Genomic DNA, 21,635 nt, shown 5'->3' on the forward strand with positions numbered 1-21,635 from the left:
AGTGTTAGGGAGCCTTCATATTCTCCGGAAAGTTCTTGGTGGGTTCGACTAGGCAGCGTTTCCTGGGAGAAGTCCCATTCGCTGTCTGGGCTGCGTGTAGAGGGGGCAAGGGCCCTGAGCTGATGATGAGCCTTACCAGCCTGACTGTGCCAGGATCACCCGAACCCTCTTTGCTGCATACAATCTTTAATCTGTAAAACATAATAATAATATGGCCACTTGTATAGCGCTGAACTCGAGTCATGCTGTACACGCTACAACATGATGGGCATTAATTATTACCCCAGATAACCCAAGCTGCGTGTCACGTGCTAGAAGGTTAATAGTCATGTGACTTATCCCACCGGGTACCCAGTTTCTGCTGGGTGAACAAAGGCACTTTTGAACAAACTCACTTGCCTAAGGTGATGTGCTTCATTGTGGGGCAGAACATAAGTCCAAGAAACTCAAAGCTGCCAAACATGGATACCCCTCAGACACAATATACTCTGAGCTGATTTGTCCTTGTTTCAGCTCCTTTATGCAGACTGTCAGTCAGGCAGAGGTACAGATAAGCTGCGTATCTGCGTAAATTACGCAAACATTTATGTGAAAACTCAATTCTTACCAAGCCTGTTGCGTACAAGTACGCTTGAATTTTTGTAAATACTCAATATATTTGATCTTACATGCGTACACACAAAACTGTCAAATCTTTGTTTGCGTACAGGTGCATAGATAAAATAACTGAGGTACATTGAGAGGTTCTATTTCAACACATGAACTTGGCAACTTGCAGTATTTCTTATTGTTTCCCATATTACGGATCCAATATAAATAACATTTAAACGTCATTATATTTTTACAATTAATGGAAAATGATGAAATACCCATTTGAGTTTGAATGAGGTGGGTACAATTTATTCGGTTACTCAAAGGAAAATTAGGATACCCAATTGAGATGAGAGCAAGCGAGTACATAACTCAGTGACCCAAAATGTTATCTGTAGCTGTGCAGTCAGGGTAACAAAAAGTACCTTACTGTAATATATCTAGGGTGGAAATGACTGGGAATCTAACCTCTGATCTTTCAAGATGAACCTTCCTTTCCAAGTTTTGTGTGTTTGTTTACTGTTTAACGCCGCACTCAGCAATATTCCAGCTTTATGGTGGCGGTCTGATAATAATCAAGTCTGGACCAGACAATCCAGTGATCAACAGCATGAGCATTACAGCTGACATATAGTTAACATATAGACATAGACATTTATCTTACCTCACACATAAATGTCGCTTTCTGATTGGCTGAACGCTCTTCTATTATTTTCAATGTACCCCGCTTAGAAGCGAGTAACATTTCAATGTACCCCACTGTCAGTGGCAACTCATTTGGTACCTTGTGGTAGTAATTCTTTATCTCAAATTACATTGAATCACATATGATGTACGGAAATTACCAATGTTTTGCGAATGCAAATCGATGGAAGGGAGACAACTCTAAATCTGTTTTTCTTGTCAGCAAAATCTAGCAATGGCTACAAAAATATTTGTACCCGTGTTCAAACAATTCGAAATTAACATTAAGGTGTTCGGTAGGATAAATACGTTGTTCACTGGTCCCTCGGGGCCCATGGGTTGATGGGCTCAGGGAACATAAACAAACATCGAGGGTACATCAACCCATGCCCCCTTTGTGACCAGTGAACAACTTATAATAGTTAGGAAAGCACGTCATGTGAAGACAGGAGAGACAGGATTTGAGGCTGGGTGTTTTGCATACCGTCAGTCATTTCGCATGTGATATACAGCGATTCTTTGACTTTCAGTGACTTGCAGTCCCACCAATCACTGGCTGAGGTTGATTCATTCTCAAACCAAAATGGCGCCTGAGCAGATGTTTGTTTGACTTCTGAATTATTGATTACAGACATTATTTTTTTTTGGTTTTTGTTTCAGGTGGACAAGGACTCACTCCAGGTGACGGTGCAGGGCGGTTGTCTGGTGCGGGATCTCAACAGAAATATACTGCCCTCACATGGCATGGCCTTCAGTGTGTAAGTCAGACGTGACCTTCAGTATGTAAGTCAGATGTGGCCTTCAGTGTGTAAGTCAGACGTGGCCTTCAGTGTGTAAGTCAGACGTGGCCTTCAGTGTGTAAGTCAGATGTGGCCTTCAGTGTGTAAGTCAGACGTGGCCTTCAGTGTGTAAGTCAGACGTGACCTTCAGTGTGTAAGTCAGACGTGACCTTCAGTGTCTAAGTCAGACGTGGCCTTCAGTGTGTAAGTCAGATGTGACCTTCAGTGTGTGGCCTTCAGTGTCTAAGTCAGACGTGGCCTTCAGTGTGTAAGTCAGACGTGACCTTCAGTGTGTAAGTCAGACTTGGCCTTGGTCTGCAAATTGTAACATGTGTCTTTATCTTTGTATGTTGATTAAGATCACTGTTAGATGGACTCGCAGTCTCAGTTTAAGAATGCCATTGTGTATACTAGTGAAAAGTAGTAAAGATAGTATTAAATATTCATTTTTAGGCCACACAAATGGCATGTCTGAAAAATGGCCCAAATCAAAACTTCCAGCCTCCTCCAGAGGTTCTGTCTTGCTTCGATATTAAAGGACAAGTGTACACGAAAATAATCCTTTTTGTCTTGCACTTTTTCATCTTGAAAAGTGTTTATCAAGTAGTTTTATATCCAAACCCGTACGTATATCAGAAGTAACTAATTTATTTTTTGTGTTATATCAATTCATATTTTCAACATTTACCGAGAGTTCTATGTTCACAATAAACACACCATGGCTTATGTCCTCGGAAATGACGTTATTGGTGCCTAAATGATAAACGAATGACGTCGTTAGACCTTATTAGACCCATTTCACGTGGTGCAGGTATAGGTGTGGTTCTTGTGTCTCGATGCGCAGGCTACTGTTTTAATCCACCTGTTGCCTGGCCATCAGCTGACTATGTGGTCAGTTCTACATTGTAATGACATTGCAGTTTGAAAAAACGGATACATTGTACTAAAAGTGTTACCACGTAACCAAATTGTATAACATTCAATCTGAGTTGGTCGCCTTTTCAACAGTATCTTTCTTCACAAAAACTAAAACGTGCGCTACATCTAGCTTGCCATCGGTGAATGTGCCGGCATTCTACGTTTGTTACTAAAATTCCTTCTTAAATCATACACTATGTCCCTCCTCTTCCACCTTCACTTTGATATCGATACCATATCCAAATACATCACAAAGATAAATGCAATTTGCACTTTTGAACTCTGTTTGAAATTTTCTTTAGTTTAATTAGTTTTTCTATATCATCCGCTCATTGTAGATCAAATATACTGAAAATTACATGCATCGTAAATCTCGCCATTTTTTGACACATTACTACATCACCATTCACTGCGTTTTGCATGTCTTGATTCAAATGTCAAATTTTACTGGGAGAATTGAATTTAAAAGAAAAAGATCAGCGGTAGTTTTGTTGTTGTATGATCGAATCACCAATACTTGTTCTGAAACATAGCCGATGAACCGAGAATTGCGGAGAATGTTTTGGAAAATATGCAAACACAATTAACGTCAAAGTGAATTTTCAGCCATATTACAGAGTGTTTATAAAATCACGTCACATGTTATGTCGGTTATGTTTCACCCATAAAATCAATTGTATAAATTTCAACACTATCTTCCTGACACGAATCCCTGAATTCCTCATACAGTTCAAGATAAACTGACAAATGGAATTTGTCACCAATTCGAAGTGTTTCAGTGAAATTGAACGAAATATATCAGATGCCCGCGCTGGGAAAGGACCACTTGTTTGAAATGTAAACAAAGCCAATCTCAGATTTTAGACTGTGTATTTACTTGTTGCATACACTTGCTCATTTGTTTTAGAACATGCATCGGAAAGGTATTGTAGCAAGCGATAGGTGTATTCGATTGATTTTCTAGATTCCTCACAACATATAATAGTTTCTGAAAGCGTGACGCCATGACTGACGCAATCTCACGCACAACGATGACGGTACCTCTCTTAATTTCTGACTATTTCCCTTGGTCACAATGAAAACAAAAAGAAAATAACAACCAGCAGATTGACAGAATTTTCGGACTACATACATGTCACATTTATGCACATTTGAAAATTTCTTCGAAAACTCCGGCATACTCGTGTCAGTGAACACGCCATTTTGAAAAAGTCGATTCCCGATAGTGATGTCATATGGACGTCAACATTGTTATACATATTTGATATTTTCATTGACGTGAGGTTATGAATAAAAATACAAACGATCAATCTGTCCTGCTGCTTACATTTTCAGTTCTTATGCTTCTTTCGAATTTTCACAAACTTTTTTCACTTGATTAATTTCAGTATTATTATCTTTTGATTTAGGACTAGACAGAAGACCAGTTTAAAATCAAGTGGCACCAATCACGTCATAATCAAAGGGCGGTAACTCTGGCCTGTTTAGCTCGGCAAACAAAGGCCTCATATTGGCGTAACATTTCAGCACTTATTTTGAGGTTTATACTTACATTGTAAGAAAAATGAGTGTAAATTTTCAAACATTGGTATTAACTAATTAAAACAGTTCACTTTGATTCACATAAGAATAAATGTGATTTATTCGTGTACACTTCCCCTTTAAAGTATGACTGTTCTATCAGCTGTTCCTAACACTGTGATGAATCATTGTCAGATTGGGAACAGTGTCGGAGCTGACTGTTGCTGGTGTGATATCAACTGGAACCCATGGCACTGGCGCCAAGTTTGGCACCGTATCTTCATTTGTGAGTAAAATAACTAACAATTTACACATATCACGTCAGGATTTAATCTGTTATACACCACTTCAGCATGGCTTATGATAGACAGGTTGCTGTTCGCTATATGAACTGGGCACATGAGACTAGGGGTGCTGTATCAGACAGAAAACTGTCACTCATTGTGAGGACTGCCTTTGTGGTCAAATGGTAGAACGTCTGCCCGAAGAGTGGAAGGTTGTTGGTTCGATCCTAGTCTTCATCATACCAAAAGATTTTCAGAGATGGTACTTGTTTGGTATTTATTATGCCCCCGCCATATATGGCTCGGGCATATAGGGTTACCCTCGGTGTCCGTCTGTCCGTACGAAACAGGGAATGTATTCTATCCACTTCTCAACCATAACCGCTCTGTGGAATTCAATGAACTCTTGGGACTCTAATGGTGTGCATCTCATAGTTTGTTTTTTTATTTTATTGTTTTTTTTTGTAAGTTTAGAGCCATTTGAGCTTAGGTACATTTTGCTGAATTTCTCTATGATGATAGTGTAATAGGGGATGAAGTCTATCCACTTCTCCACAAAAACTGCTCAACAGAATTGAATGAACTTCTACATGTCTTTCGTAGGGACTCTAAACGTGTGCATTTCATAATTTTTTATGCAATTTCTTAATTTTGTCACTTCTACAGATGCTTGAACTTAGTTGAATTTGGTTCTATTCAGCCTGTTCGTCCCATACAACAGGGGGTGTACTTTATCCACTTCTCCTCAAAAACCACTGCACAAAACTCATTTAAGCTTACATATGTCTTTTAAAGAGACTCTAAAGGTGTGCATCTCATATTTTGTTTTTGTATTTTATATTTTTGTGTATGTTTAGAGACATTTGAACTTAGATAAATTTTGTTGAATTTCTCTCTGATGATAGTGAAATAGGGGATTAGGTCTATCCACTTCTCCACAAAACTGCTCAACAGAATTAATTAAGCTTATACGTGTGTTTCACTGGGACTCGAAAGGTGTGCATCTCATAGTTACATAGATGTTTATTGAACTTGTTCGTGAATTTTGTTCAATTATTGATCTTTATATGATAATAGGTTGTGTTATCTCACCCCTCAACACATTGTTTTTAGTGTTTTCAAGTACTTCAGTGGGACCCTGAATGTGTGAACTCTTCCTACAGCAGCGGGGGCATCTGTGTCCCTGGACACAATTTTTTCTTGTTTTTTCATAAGAATTGCTCAGTTTCAAATTAGCCATGTTTAACTGCAGCATGGTATCTCTGTGGGCTACCACTAAAACACAGCATCTAGTTTGTCCGCTTGTCGCTTAATGCCACACTCAGCAATGTTCCAGCTTCATGGCGGCGGTCTGTAAATAATCCAGTGATCAACAGCATGAGCATCATCAATCAACACAATCATGATACAATGACATGTGTCAACCAAGTCAGCAAGTCTGACCACCCAATCCTTTAGTCACCTCTTACAACATGTATTAGTCACCTCCTACAACATGTATTAGTCACCTCCTACAACATGTATTAGTCACCTCCTACAACATGTATTAGTCACCTCCTACAACATGTATTAGTCACCTCCTACAACATGTATTAGTCACCTCCTACAACATGTATTAGTCACCTCCTACAACATGTATTAGTCACCTCCTACAACATGTATTAGTCACCTCCTACAACATGTATTAGTCACCTCCTACAACATGTATTAGTCACCTCCTACAACATGTATTAGTCACCTCCTACAACATGTATTAGTCACCTCTTACAACATGTATTAGTCACCTCTTACAACATGTATTAGTCACCTCCTACAACATGTATTAGTCACCTCTTACAACATGTATTAGTCACCTCCTACAACATGTATTAGTCACCTCTTACAACATGTATTAGTCACCTCTTACAACATGTATTAGTCACCTCTTACAACATGTATTAGTCACCTCTTACAACATGTATTAGTCACCTCCTACAACATGTATTAGTCACCTCCTACAACATGTATTAGTCACCTCCTACAACATGTATTAGTCACCTCCTACAACATGTATTAGTCACCTCCTACAACATGTATTAGTCACCTCCTACAACATGTATTAGTCACCTCCTACAACATGTATGAGTTGCTGAAGAGCAATTCTAACTCTGTTCAAGAACAAGAAACTACACAAATGAATGAAGTCCCCAAACCTTCAACTTATGTCAATGCTGTTCAAGTTTATTTACTGCTTTGTGATCTATTGGATGTTAAAATAGAATGACTAGCTGTATGTGTAAACTTTTTAATACAATGCTTGTATCACACGACTTCTGTTTCATGTAAAGTTATATTTAGTAATGAAATAGAACTGATGTTACTGTGCATTCATGGTTTCGTTGTTTAGGTTGTTGCCATGGAGATAATGACTGCATCAGGGGAGATCCTTGAAATTTCTGCAGAGAAGAACAAAGAGTTATTTCCGGCAGCTACGCTGTCCTTGGGGAGTTTTGGCATTATCCTCACGGTGACGTTCCAGTGTGAACCCGCATACAACCTCCACCAGAAACAGTACCCAGCTAAACTAGACCAGGTAACAGTGAGTGAGTGAGGTTTGAGTGAGTGAGTGAGTGATCCTCACGGTGACGTTCCAGTGTGAACTCACGCACAATCTCCACCAGAAACAGTAGCCAGCTAAACTGGACCAGGTAACAGTGAGTGAGTGAGTGAGTTTTGAGTGAGTAAGTGAGTGAGTGAGTGATCGTCACGGTGACGTTCCAGTGTGAACTCATGCACAATCTCCACCAGAAACAGTAGCCAGCTAAACTGGACCAGGTAACAGTGAGTGAGTGAGTGAGTGAGTTTTGAGTGAGTGAGTTTTGAGTGAGTGAGTGAGTGAGTGAAGTTTTATGCCACTTTTAGTAATATTCCAGGAATATAATGATGAGGATCACCAGACACAGACTTCACACATAGTACCCATGTGGGGAATCGAACCAGACTCACTGATCTGTGATTTATTCCAGGTACTGGAGAATCTGAACACTTATGTCACGTCCTCCGACCACTTCCGATTCTTCTGGTTTCCTCACACTGATGACGTCGTCTGTTACCACGCAAACCGAACTAAAGAGGTCAGACTTGTTCATTTTTGTGGCATCTCCAATACACTTACGTTTACTGTAACACTGGGACAAATGGAGGGGGATATGCTTCTTTATTTTTGCCAAAAAGCTTGCTTGTCATGAAGTCTACAAAGTGCATGTTGATGTTTATCATGTTAAAATGTTAAGTGTCTCACATCATTCTAAGGACATATGACATGTCTGATTGGTCCGAATGTTTCAGGAGCCCCGTGTGAAGGGGAGCTGGTTCTGGGACATGTTGGTGGGCTACTACATTCTGCAGATCCTGTACCTGCTCAGGTAGTGACACAGATCCTTTACTGGGTCAGGTAGTGACACAGATCCTTTACTGGGTCAGGTAGTGACACAGGTCCTTTACTAGGTCAGGTAGTGACACAGATCCTTTACTGGGTCAGGTAGTGACACAGATCCTGTACTGGGTCAGGTAGTGACACAGATCCTTTACTGGGTCAGGTACTGACACAGATCCTTTACTGGGTCAGGTACTGACACAGATCCTTTACTGGGTCAGGTAGTGACACAGATCCTGTACTGGGTCAGGTAGTGACACAGATACTGGATCAGGTAGTGACACAGATCCTTGACTGGGTCAGGTAGTGATGCAGATACTTTAGTGGGTCAGGTGGTGACACAGATCCTGTACTGGGTCAGGTAGTGATGCAGATCCTTTACTAGGTCAGGTGGTGACACAAATCCTTTACTGGGTCAGGTAGTGACACAGATCCTTTACTGGGTCAGGTAGTGACACAGATCCTGTACTGGGTCAGGTAGTGACACAGATCCTGTACTGGGTCAGGTAGTGACGCAGATCCTGTACTGGGTCAGGTAATGACACAGATCCTTTACTGGGTCAGGTAGTGACACAAATCCTGTACTGGGTCAGGTAGTGACACAAATCCTTTACTAGGTCAGGTGGTGACACAGATCCTTTACTGGGTCAGGTAGTGACACAGATCCTTTAGTGGGTCAGGTAGTGACACAGATCCTTTAGTGGGTCAGGTAGTGACACAGATCCTGTAGTGGGTCAGGTAGTGAGAAAGATCCTTTACTGGGTCAGGTAGTGACACAGATCCTTTACTGGGTCAGGTAGTGACACAAATCCTTTACTAGGTCAGGTAGTGACACAGATCCTTTACTAGGTCAGGTGGTGACACAGATCCTGTACTGGGTCAGGTAGTGACACAGATCCTGTACTGGGTCAGGTAGTGACACAGATCCTTTACTGGGTCAGGTAGTGACACAAATCCTTTACTAGGTCAGGTAGTGACACAGATCCTTTACTAGGTCAGGTGGTGACACAGATCCTGTACTGGGTCAGGTGGGAAACACAGATCCTTTAGTGGGTCAGGTAGTGACACAGATCCTGTAGTGGGTCAGGTGGTGACACAGATCCTGTAGTGGGTCAGGTAGTGACACAGATCCTTTAGTGGGTCAGGTAGTGAGAAAGATCCTTTACTGGGTCAGGTACTGACACAGATCCTGTAGTGGGTCAGGTAGTGACACAGATCCTGTAGTGGGTCAGGTAGTGACACAGATCCTTTACTGGGTCAGGTAGTGACACAGATCCTTTACTAGGTCAGGTGGTGACACAGATCCTGTACTGGGTCAGGTAGTGACACAGATCCTTTAGTGGGTCAGGTAGTGAGAAAGATCCTTTACTGGGTCAGGTACTGACACATATCCTTTACTGGGTCAGGTACTGACACAGATCCTGTAGTGGGTCAGGTGGTGACACTGGTCCTTTACTGCGTCACGTAGAGACAAAGATCCTGTAGTGGGTCAGGTAGTGACAGAGGTCCTTTACTGGGTCAGGTAGTGACACAGATGCTGTACTGGGTCAGGTGGTGACATAAGCCCTCTGGTAGGTCAGGTGGTCTCATAGACTGGTACAAGACTGGTATTTTCACTGAACCTTTACTCTGTCAAGCAGTTGCATCCTTCAGATCCTGGTGGCTGCAGACATGCACAGCCCCGACATGCACCTCAACGATTTCGAACAGAGACATCATTCGATGTACAGACATGCACCTCAATGATTTCGACAGACATCATTCGATGTACAGCCCAGACATGCACCTTGTGGTTCTGGTACAGGCCAACTAAGAACGTCATTATATACCAATTTCATCACTCAATGTACAGCCACCTCAGAAACTCCCACCCAGTGGTTTATAAGCGTGTGCCCGTACGCGTAAGTCGTGACGCCGTTGGCAGTGATCCACCGTTTGGTGTCCATGGGCGACAGCGACGTCTTGTTGCTAAGCATTTGCTAAGCATTTGCTAAGCATTGCTAAGCATTGCTAAGCATTTGCTAAGCATTGCTAAGCATTTGCTAAGCATTTGCTAAGCATTTGCTAAGCATTGCTAAGCATTGCTAGGAGTTTACTGGGAAAGGATTGGGATTCCTGGTAGGATTGGGATTCCTTCTGAGGATTGGGATTCCTGGGAGGATTGGGATTCCTGGGAGAGGATAGGGATTCCTGGGAGGATTGGGATTCCTACGAGGATTGGGATTCCTGGGAGGATTGGGATTCCTGGGAGAGGATTGGGATTCCTAGGAGGATTGGGATTCCTGGGAGAGGATAGGGATTCCTGGGAGGATTGGGATTCCTACGAGGATTGGGATTCCTGGGAGGATTGGGATTCCTGGGAGAGGATTGGGATTCCTGGGAGGATTGGGATTCCTGGGAGAGGATTGGGATTCCTGGGAGAGGATTGAGATTCCCATATAGGTATATAGGAAGTATGGGTATATATATGCCTAGGAAAAACAACCATGCCCCCAAAAAGAGATTTGCCTTCGGACAAGATCCAAGAAATACGCTCCCTTCAAGGGGTGCTCCCAGCAAGTGAGGTGAAAAAGCGCTTCGGTATTGGGTCCACAAGATTCTACGACATATGGCGAGATCCGATCGAGGAAACCATACCGCCAGCCGAAGAAGTATCGTTGCCGGTCGACGAACCACAAAAGGTGACTCGGGATAGATCGAAAGTAGCAATACCCGGTAGTACGTTACCAACCATCCAGGACTTCTTCGATCTCCTGGGGAGTCTTGAGACTCGTGTGGAGCAAACCGCGAATACATCGTCGACTACCACGAATTTGTTGGTCGACATCCTGTCGAGGTTGGACAAGGATGATGACAATGACGAAGTCCTGGAAGAAATAGAAGAGGAACAAGAAGACACCCGTCTGGGTATCCAGAAGGTGCGGCAGATGGTAGAATCAGCCCAAAGGTTAACCTATGTTTCGATAGCTGCTGTATTACTCTGGAAGGTCATCCACAAGACCTGGAAGCATAGCAAACCAGTTTCCCCATTCCACCCACCGGCCGACAAGAAGGCAGAAACACCCAAGCCCCGGGACCCCTTCCACATGTCGTAACATTCATTTAGACATTTGACTTCGCATAAGGTATACAACATGTGGCCCGTGGGAACTCATTATTGCAAATGGGTATTGCTCGGCAAGCCCACAACCTGCGGCAAATGCTGTATGGCTGAATATTGCCACTCGCATGCCCACTGTGTGAGAAAGGGTCATGTCAATTACGTATGCAAAGTATGCGGTATAGGGGTCAAAGGACATTATGGGCTGTGCAAAGACCACGGAAGGGACGTAGTTCGAAACCAACTTATTTACGACAAGAAGAAAGACTACCTCAATGAACGTTACCGGCTGCTCAGGATGAAAGTTTAAGGGGCACTTCATTTTTTGAAGGCTGACAGGTTTATCGGCACATTGAAAACACCCTATTAGACATTTGGTTCCGCATAAGGTATACACCATGACTACCGGCGGCGAACTCAAAGCTCTCGCCAAAAGTCGTGGACTGAGGGGTTATTCCCGCATGAGGAAACTCCAACTGCTCACCTTGCTCGATATGAAATATACCAAACCCCCTACCGTGCGAGACCTCAAACTCCAAGCTAAAGAACGGGGATTGAAGGGTTATTCCCGCATGAGAAGAGCCGAGCTGATCACCTTGCTGGAAGACACCAGGCCAGTCGAGTTGAGATTTGTTCCAACGGAGCAGGCCGTGGGTAAGTATATCAGGGCTGGAAAATGATGGTTGATTCCAATATTGATACCGATACAGTCAAACCCCCCATCGCAAGTAAACTCCGCGAAGAACTAGGCGACTTGAAAAGCATCAAGTACCAACTAACGATGAAAATGGAGCTCCAAAAACAGAATATGGACGGCAGTACTGAGTCCGTTGTACCTTATTTCAGAGGCAAACAGGAAGCCCTAACCCAACCAGAATTGATTGAATCCTCCATCGACGCATCGTTGCAGAAAATACAAGAGTCGTTGGAGAGATATACCCACATGGGCTCTGGATGGGTGGTAGATAAAATCAACACCGTTTATATCGACATAGCAAACTACATGCCGCTCAGAGGTGGGTCGCACATACCGGTGCCTAAGCATTTCAAGGCCAAAAAGGCCCTCGTTAACCCCAAAACCCAAGGCGACGATGTTAACGATTACTGCGATGGTGGCGGTCATAGCTGCTACGCATGAACCAATGGGTAATCCGGGCAGGCATTCCAGCTATCCATCGATCGAAGAATCCGGGTTCGACTTCATGGGTGTAGAACGCTTAACACCCATCTCCTACTGGGCGCAATTCGAAAAGCAAAACAAGGTGGCCGTCAACGTGTTTGGCCACGAAGGCGACAAAACCATCGTGCATAGGATAAGCCCTGTTGGTGATAAAACCGTGCGTCGAACCAATATATTCCTCATCGAAAAAAACGGTCAGTATCACTACACGGCGATAAAAAATCTGAGCCGGCTGTTGCACGATCAATCGATGCACAGAGAAAAGAAACACTTCTGCGAACGATGTCTGCACGGCTTCACGCGAGCCAACCTGCTGCAAGCGCACCAGGGGGATTGCCTAGGTGTAGGAGAGACGGCGATCCGAATTGACATGCCTAAGGAAGGCGACAACATCTTGAAATTCACCAACCACAAACATCAGATGCCTGTGCCTTACATGATCTACGCAGACTTCGAAGCCCTCATCAAACGGGTCGACCACGACGTGCCCAACACTGAGCAAAGTTTTACGCGCAAGACCCAAGAACACCAAGCCTGCAGGTTCGGGTACGTGGTCGTCCGATGCGATGGACAAAGGAACGCTCCAGTCATCTACCGAGGTCCTAGTGCGACCGAACGATTCCTGATGTGTTTGCAGCAGGAAGAGAAAATCATTAGGAAAAGGCTGTACACCGCCGCTCCCATGCGCATGACGCCGAAGGACCAAGTCGCTCACAAGCGTGCTGAGAATTGCAACGTATGCCAGGGACCGCTGAACGGGGATGTCGTGAGAGGGTGCAGGCTAAAACGGAACCACAGCAAAACGGCACCAGGCGAAAACGGCACCATTTGGACATAACGGAACCTCGACTTGGCGAAAACGGCTACAAATCTTATGGTGAAAACGGCACCAAATAAAATCCTAATTATTGGGAACATCTTATTTGTCATTAGATAATCTGAATACAGAATTTCGGAAGCCGTCTCCTCTGTCAACAGTGATTGGAAAGTTTGTGTTAGCTGATAATCGGATTCCAGTATGTTTAGATAATGAATGAGTCTGACTGATAATCGGCTTGTAGAATGTTTCGATAGTCAAAACATCTACTGTGCCGAGAGTGATTGGAAAAGCCTGTAAATTTAGCATGAAAACATCACAACCTTTGATGTTTTAAGTACATTTACTCAACTCAAATCGCCCCAACTCAGTGTCAAAATGAAACTGTATTTAAAACGCAAGAATGTACACATTACATATCATTCATCACAATGCCTCACCACTGTGTTGTATGCGATAAGACTGCCAGGAAGAATCAACATGCCGTATCTTGTGACGAGTGTGATTTATGGACTCATCGTGTTTGTGGTACCGGCCTGTCTGTACCAAGATGTGCGATGATCCACGGACCAATCGTTTAGTGCAATTCATGAAGACATTCGGCCAAATAAGCATCCGGCCAAATATGGACGTGTGAACATGTGTTATGTTGACGGTTTGTTATCGTCTTTATTATAATCTTGTTATTTTAATGAAATCGGTGATTGAGTGAGTTATGATTTTACGCCGCTTTTAGCAATATTCCAGCTATATCGCGTGTTATAAGCTTGCTTATGTTGAAATGAAATAAAAACCATAAGTCAACGTCATACTGTGTTTTTTATATGTTGAGTCTAATGTTATAATTAAACGAACTAAAACATAAAAGTCAACATCATACTGTGTTTTGTATATGGTACCGTTTTAGCTCAGAAATCAGTAGCCGTTTTCGCCAATACGGTGCCGTTTTCGCCAAACGATTTGGGTGCCGTTCTGCTGTGGTTCCGTTTTAGCTATAACCCGTCGTGAGAGATCACTGCCACATCACCGGCCGGTACCAAGGTGCCGCCCATAACGCGTGCAACCTCCAGCTTAGAATCAACCCTAAAACAATCAACATCCCCGTGGTCTTCCACAATCTGAGAGGGTACGATGCCCACCTGATCATGCAGGCCATCTCGAAGGTCGGTGTTGATATCAAGTGCATTCCCAACAACATGGAAAAATACATCTCGTTCTCGCTCAACGGTCTGAGATTCATTGACAGCGCTCAGTTCCTCCTGTCATCGATCGATAGTTTGGTCAAAGCCAATGACACCTTCCCCATCACTGATCGATACACCGACGTCGAGACTCAGCCCCTGTTGATGAGGAAGGGTGTGTACCCATACGAGTACATGGATGATTGGTCTAAGTTCGACGAGACCCTATTACCTCCCATCGGTCGATTTTACAGCAGCCTGACTGAATCCCATATCTCCCAAGACGATTACGGCCACGCGCAGAACGTGTGGGAGAAACTGGGATGTAAGAATCTGGGTGACTACCACGATCTGTACTTGAGAACGGAAGTGCTCCTGCTAGCCAATGTGTTCGAGACGTTTAGGAGGACGTGTTTGAAACAGTATCAACTCGACCCTGCATGGTACTACACCAGCCCTGGTCTCTCTCGTGGGATGCGCTCTTGAAGAAAACCGGAGTTAAGCTGGAATTGCTCACGGATTACGACATGCACCTGTTCATTGAGAAAGGATTGCGAGGCGGGATCTCCATGGCTGCCAAACGGTACGCAAGAGCCAACAATAAGTACGTGGAAGGCTACAACTCTAGCAAGCCCACCAATCATCTCCTCTATCTCGACGCCAGCAACCTGTATGGCTGGGCTATGAGTCAGTCTCTGCCTACGGGTGGGTTTGAGTGGTTGGACGATGAGATCGATATCACGAGCATCGCGCCGGATTCGGGGAAGGGTTACGTCCTCGAAGTGAATCTGGAGTATCCCGAGGCATTACACACTACCCACAACAGCTACCCGCTGGCCCCCGAACGGTTGATGGTCTGCCGAGACTGGATGTCCGACTATCAGCGGGACTTGTTGGGTGAGAACACCCTGGCTTGGGTGGAAAAACTCGTCCCGAACTTGATGAATAAGACCAAGTACGTCGTGCACTATCGCAACCTGCAGCTGTACGTATCGTTGGGTATGAAGCTGACCAAAATTCATAGGGTGCTGAAGTTTGCCCAAAGTCCTTGGATGGAGCCCTACATCAGAATGAACACGGACCTGCGAAAGCTGGCCACCAGTGACTTCGAGAAGAACTTGTATAAGCTCATGAACAACTCGGTGTTTGGTAAGACGATGGAGAACCTGAGAAAACGGGTGACTGTCAAACTCGTGCGATCACACCAGGAGGAAAAACTCAGGAAACTGATCGCTAGCCCGGCCTTAAACCGAAGCAAGCTATTCGATAACAACTTGGCGGCGCTGAACATGAACAAAAGTCACATCAAGCTCAACCGACCCGTCTACGTGGGGATGAGCATTCTCGACCTATCCAAACATCTCATGTATGATTTCTACTACAACCAGCTCAAGAAGCAATGCGGTGATCGATGCGGGCTGCTGTACACGGACACGGATTCCTTGTTGCTGGATATACACACCGAGGACGTGTACGAGGACATGGCAAAACACATACACCTGTACGACACCAGCGATTACCCCAAGGACCATGCCCTACACAGCACGATCAACAAAAAGGTCCTCGGCAAGATGAAGGACGAATGTGCGGGCACACCCATCGCTGAATACGTCGGCTTGAGGCCTAAGATGTACTCCATCTTGAAAGCTGACAAGGGTGAGATCCGAAAGGCAAAGGGGGTCAAGAAATACGTGGTGAAACAACACATCAAGCACGCCCTCTTCAAACAAGCTCTGTTCAAGAATAAGACGTTCAAACATCGAATGAATGCGTTGAGAAGCGACAAACACAACATCTACGGCATCACCCTCAACAAGACGTCGCTGTCGCCCATTGACACCAAACGGTAGATCGCTGCCGACGGCGTCACGACTTACGCGTACGGGCACACGCTTATAAACCACTGGGTGGGAGTTTCTGAGGTGGCTGTACATTGAGTGATGAAATTGGTATATAATGACGTTCTTATTTGGCCTGTACCAGAACCACAAGGTGCATGTCTGGGCTGTACATCGAATGATGTCTCTCGAAATCATTGAGGTGCATGTCTGTACATCGAATGATGTCTCTCGAAATCGTTGAGGTGCATGGGCTGTACATCGAATGATGTCTCTCGAAATCATTGAGGTGCAAGTCTGGGCTGGACATTGAATGGTGTCTCTGCTCGAAATCGTTGAGGTGCATGTCGGGGGTGTATATCGAATGATGTCTCTGCTCGAAATCATTGAGGTGCATGTTGGGGGTGTACATCGAATGATGTCTCTGCTCGAAATCATTGAGGTGCATGGGCTGTACATTAAATGATGTCTCTGCTCGAAATCATTGAGGTACATGTCGGGGGTGTACATCGAATGATGTCTCTGCTCGAAATCATGGAGGTGCATGGGCTGTGCATTAAATGATGTCTCTGCTCGAAATCGTTGAGGTACATGTCGGGGTCTGGGCTGTACATCGAATGATGTCTCTCGAAATCGTTGAGGTGCAGGTCTGGGCTGTACATCAAATGATGTCTCTGTTCGAAATCGTTGAGGTGCATGTCGGGGGTCTGGGCTGTACATCGAATGATGTCTCTGCTCGAAATCGTTGATTTATACTTGGGGGCTGGGAGCGGAATTGGCATATAATGATGCTCTTAGTTGGCCTGTAACAGAACCACAAACACCCCTGGGGGGTTTGTGAGGTGCATGTCGGGGGTGTGGGATGTACATTGAATGATGTCTCTGCTCAAAATCGTTAATTTATACTGGGGGCTGGAAGTGGAATTGGCATATAATGGCGCTCTAAGTTGGCCTGTCACAGAATCCCCATTCTATATACTACTTCGTAAGAGGTGACTAACGGGATCGGGTGGTCAGGCTTGTTGACACATGTCATGGGTTCCCAGTGTTGCGTAGATCGATGCTCATGCTGTTGATCACTGGATTGTCTGGTCCAGACTCGATTATTTACAGACCGCCGCCATAAAGCTGGAATATTGCTGAGGGCAGCGTAAAACTAAACTCACTCACATGGATCCTGGCTATGGATTCAAACTCAGTTTACTCAAACTGTCTTCATTACAGCACATTCCTGTCCTGCCTCGTACCGTACATCAACCGCTTCTTCTACCACACCCTATACTCATCCTGCGCTGAGAAGATCGACAGGTCGGACAAGATATTCAACTTCAACTGCCTCTTCAAGCAGTACGTCATGGAATGGGCCATACCCAGGTACAGCTGCACTCATTCCCTCATTACGATTGACGACATGCTCCCAGTTTCCCCTGTGTATCATGTGATGTTACAGATTGGTAGATTAAAATATAGAATTGTCTCATCTTTCTGTCAAATAACTGGGCTGTGATTAGCGGTGGCCCTGGTGTGGTCCTGTAGGAATTGTGTCCCTTAAGGACCAGTATCTGTATGTAAGAGTTATGCCCCTTGCTAGGATCTTTTAGAACTACTTCCCTTGGTGCTTGGATCTACTGTTTGTGGGTTCTGCTTGCTAACAATTTTTGGTTTCACGAGGTGACACTAACATCATCACGACTAGCAGCCTGCTCAACTTCAGTCAATACTAAAATTCTGTTGCAATAAATATCATTCATACAGCTGAAACTGCAGGAACTATGATTATGATGTTGTCAGAGACAAAACGGCCGTTGTGCTGTTTGAGCTGCGAAACTGGATTCTGCAGAGCAGGTTCCCGGCCCACTTCCCCGTGGAGGTCCGCTTTGTGAAGGGAGATAATATCTATCTGAGTCCGGTTCATGGCTGGGACGCCTGCTACATCAACATCATCATGTACAGGTAATTACACACCTGGATATACAGGGGGAGAGACATCTTGATATATAGTTAAGAACACCTTTATATACAGGTAGAGAACAATTTGATTTACAGATAGAGAACACCTGGATATACAAGTAGAAAACACCTGGATATATTGGTAGAAACCACCTGGATATACAGGTAGAAAAAACCTTGATATACAGGTAGGAAACACCTGGATATACAGGTAGAAAACACCTTGATATATTGATACTAGCAGCTATAACACCTACCAATACAGGTGATCTTGTACACCATAATATACCGTTATATCACAAAACATTGACATAAAAGTGATAAAAAACCCTTGATATTCTTTGAGTGGAATATCTTTGATGAATTTCCATTGGTTTGGTTTATCTCTAGTCTAATCTATGCAGTATAATGAACATGAATCAGCATAAAAACTCTGTTCATTAATCATATTAACCCGATCAACAACCAGTGTTCATTGTGTTGTAGACCTTTCAACAAGTTTGTCCCGAACGACAAATATTGGTCAGCATTCCAGAAGATAGTCATGGAGGCTGGAGGCCGACCTCACTGGGCTAAGGTGAGATTTTCTTGTCTTAAAAACACATAAATGTAAACTGAAAATTAACATGTAAAGTCACTTGCGAATATGTTTCATGAAATAATTATCAATTGTTGTTGCCTGGATTTCAACATTTGTATCATGTTGTGATTGATTTTGGCACAACTATCGAGATATGGACTTGGGTGCCATAACCTTATCTCATACAGTTTTTAATCTTAGGCTTTTGATAAGGTAGTGTATAAAACATAACCCGTCCCACCATCCTTGACTGTCTATTTTTGTGAAGGACGGTCTATGAAATATAAGTAAGGCTGTCCTTTGGTCGGGGGAAATATTACAAAAATATACTTAACTTTGTTTGAACTTCATCTTATCAATTATTTTGTCATTGTTTTGGGGTCACTTTTTTGGACAGCCAGTCCTTGGACAGGCCTTATTTCAAAACTATTTTATACATTGGGTAAGGTTGATGTGCTGTTGCAGGAATCTACCTGACGTGAAGGTATATATTTAAGGTTGTTCCTGCCTGATCTTAGTGTTTTGTTAAAGTTATCTTAAGGTTAACCTTAGTCACTAAGATCAAATAAGTAAAGGTTGTTTTTTACAAGGGCACCCTAAGTACACTTAGGCATGTGGTAGCCAATTGGTTGAATGTTCACAACAAAGACCTGGGTTTAGTTTTCACATGGGCACAATGTGTGAAGCCTGTCTCTGGTATTCCCTGCTGTGACGTTGTTGGTTCTTCTCTAAAAGAGATCTCAAACTCACTCTTTAAACTTAAAACAAAATGATGTTTGTGTTTATCATGAAACAATTGCCATACCCAAACACCTGGGAAATATGAAATTTTCAATCAGCAATTTTGAATTTTTTAATATAATTTGTGGAATCAACTTAAGCATTTACACGGTTTTGAAAAAGAATATGTTCAAAAAATAGAGCACAACAGTTTGGACATTGCCTTTTTCAGTAGTTCAGCATGATCAGCGTTCTAGAAGTTAGTGATTCAATAATGCACCATACGCCTTTATAGATAGCAACTTCTTGTTTATTGTTTAGAGTGACATTTTGATAAAAGAATTTACACTGAAACCTCTCTCCATGCAATAAACTCCAACTCCATAATAACTTGTTATCCATAACATCGTATTCTTAATTTGGGAAACATTCAGAAAACCTTTTAGACTTGTCTGCTCAATCTGAAATGGTAATTTGATAAGCACTGTTTGTATGGTGAACAGGGGCGGTGGGGTAACCTAGTGGTTAAAACGTTGGCTCGTCATGCCGAAGACCCGGGTTCGAATCCCCACATGGGTACAATGTCAAGCCCATTTCTGGTGTCCCCAACCGTGATGTTGCTGGAATATTGCTAAAAGCGGCGTAAAACCAAAACTCAGTCAGTCAGTCAGTGTATGGTGAACATGAAACGTTTGCATTCTTCCTGTAATGTGAGCTACAGTGCCTTGGCACTATATGTTGTTGTTGCAATTACAGGACCACAAGCTTGGACGAGAAGATTTCCTGAAGCTCTACCCAAAGTTTGAGACTTTTTGTAAAATCAGAGAAAGTTTGGATCCTAATGGAATGTTCTTGAACTCAAATATGGAACGTGTCTTTGGGCAAAGCCCCTCATTCACAAAAATTGTTTAATTTATGTATGAATTTTTATTGATGATAAATATCTTTAAGTTTATTTTAGCTCTGCTGTAAAGACTGGTAAAGTTACTATGTCAAGTGTAGTTCTACGATAGTGATTGGTAAACTTACGATGTAAAAGGTAACTCTACAATAATGGTTGGTGAACTTACTATGTAAGCTGTAGCTCTACCATAAAGATTGGTAAACTTACAATGCCATGTGTAGCTCTACCATAAATATTTGTAAATTTATGTGACGAGTAGCTCTACCAAAAAATGGCAAACTTACTATGTCATGTGTAGTTCTACCATAAAGATTGGCAAATCCACGATGCCATGTGTAGCCCTACCATAAAGATTGGCAAATCTACGATGTCATGTGTAGCCCTACCATAAAGATAGGCAAATCTATGATGTCATGTGTAGCCCTGCCATAAACATTAGTAATCTTATGATGTCAAGTCTATAGTCCGTTTGGCTCAAAAGCGGACCCGATGAATTGCAATCAAACTATCATTAAAATATTTTGACACAGTTCACTGTTTGTTACGAGGGAGGAGTGCAGAGAAAGGGACAGCCAGGTGTTCGAGAAGCACGTTCACAGGCAAAGTTATATATTCATTAACCTGTGCTGTGCCGTCTCCATCCATTTTCGAACACCTGGCTGTCCCTTTCTTTGCACTCCTCCCTCGTAACAAATAGTGAACTGTGTCAATATTTTAATGATAGTATGTTAAACAACTTTTTTAATTTTAGGACAAAAATTCTGCAAAAAAATCACGGAGTGGGTATGATGTTTTGATTATGATCAGCGTTTCATTGAGTATTTTATGTTTATTAGTTTTCGAGTTAGATTGCAATTCATCCGTCCGATTTGGAGCCAAACGGACTATAGCTGTACAGTAGAAATTGGTAAACCTGACCATGTTGATTGTAGCTCTACAATAAAGATCGGTAAACTTACGATGATTGTATCTCTACAATTAACATTAAATAAGGTAAGATAATTCTTTATTGTCCCAAGGGAAATTTGTTTTGCATCATATGTTCTCCAGTTTTTCATTCATATAGCAGCCATACATAACATTGCAATTGGTAATCATGAAATAATCAGGATATAAATACATCAATTTAGTACACAAACATAGATATTGAATAGAATTTTGACAATTAAAACA

At 43.0% G+C, this 21,635-nt stretch overlaps 1 protein-coding gene across 1 annotated transcript in view; it reads left to right on the plus strand.

The window, feature by feature from the left end:
- Positions 1-21,019, plus strand: part of LOC124268692 (L-gulonolactone oxidase-like) — a 35,875-nt gene extending 14,856 nt beyond the window's left edge. Inside the window, exons 4-12 of the mRNA XM_046703683.1 lie at positions 1,936-2,033; positions 4,689-4,779; positions 7,164-7,349; positions 7,783-7,890; positions 8,105-8,181; positions 17,533-17,682; positions 18,100-18,261; positions 18,745-18,835; positions 20,315-21,019. Coding sequence (XP_046559639.1) covers positions 1,936-2,033; positions 4,689-4,779; positions 7,164-7,349; positions 7,783-7,890; positions 8,105-8,181; positions 17,533-17,682; positions 18,100-18,261; positions 18,745-18,835; positions 20,315-20,470 — 1,119 coding nt within the window. The 3' untranslated portion in view covers positions 20,471-21,019. The remainder of the gene's footprint in view (positions 1-1,935; positions 2,034-4,688; positions 4,780-7,163; positions 7,350-7,782; positions 7,891-8,104; positions 8,182-17,532; positions 17,683-18,099; positions 18,262-18,744; positions 18,836-20,314) is intronic.
- The last annotated feature ends 616 nt before the right edge of the window (positions 21,020-21,635 follow it).

Source organism: Haliotis rubra, unplaced genomic scaffold, assembly GCF_003918875.1.
Source record: "Haliotis rubra isolate DU_JTF1 unplaced genomic scaffold, ASM391887v1 Scf14, whole genome shotgun sequence".
NCBI classification, from domain to species: domain Eukaryota; kingdom Metazoa; phylum Mollusca; class Gastropoda; order Lepetellida; family Haliotidae; genus Haliotis; species Haliotis rubra.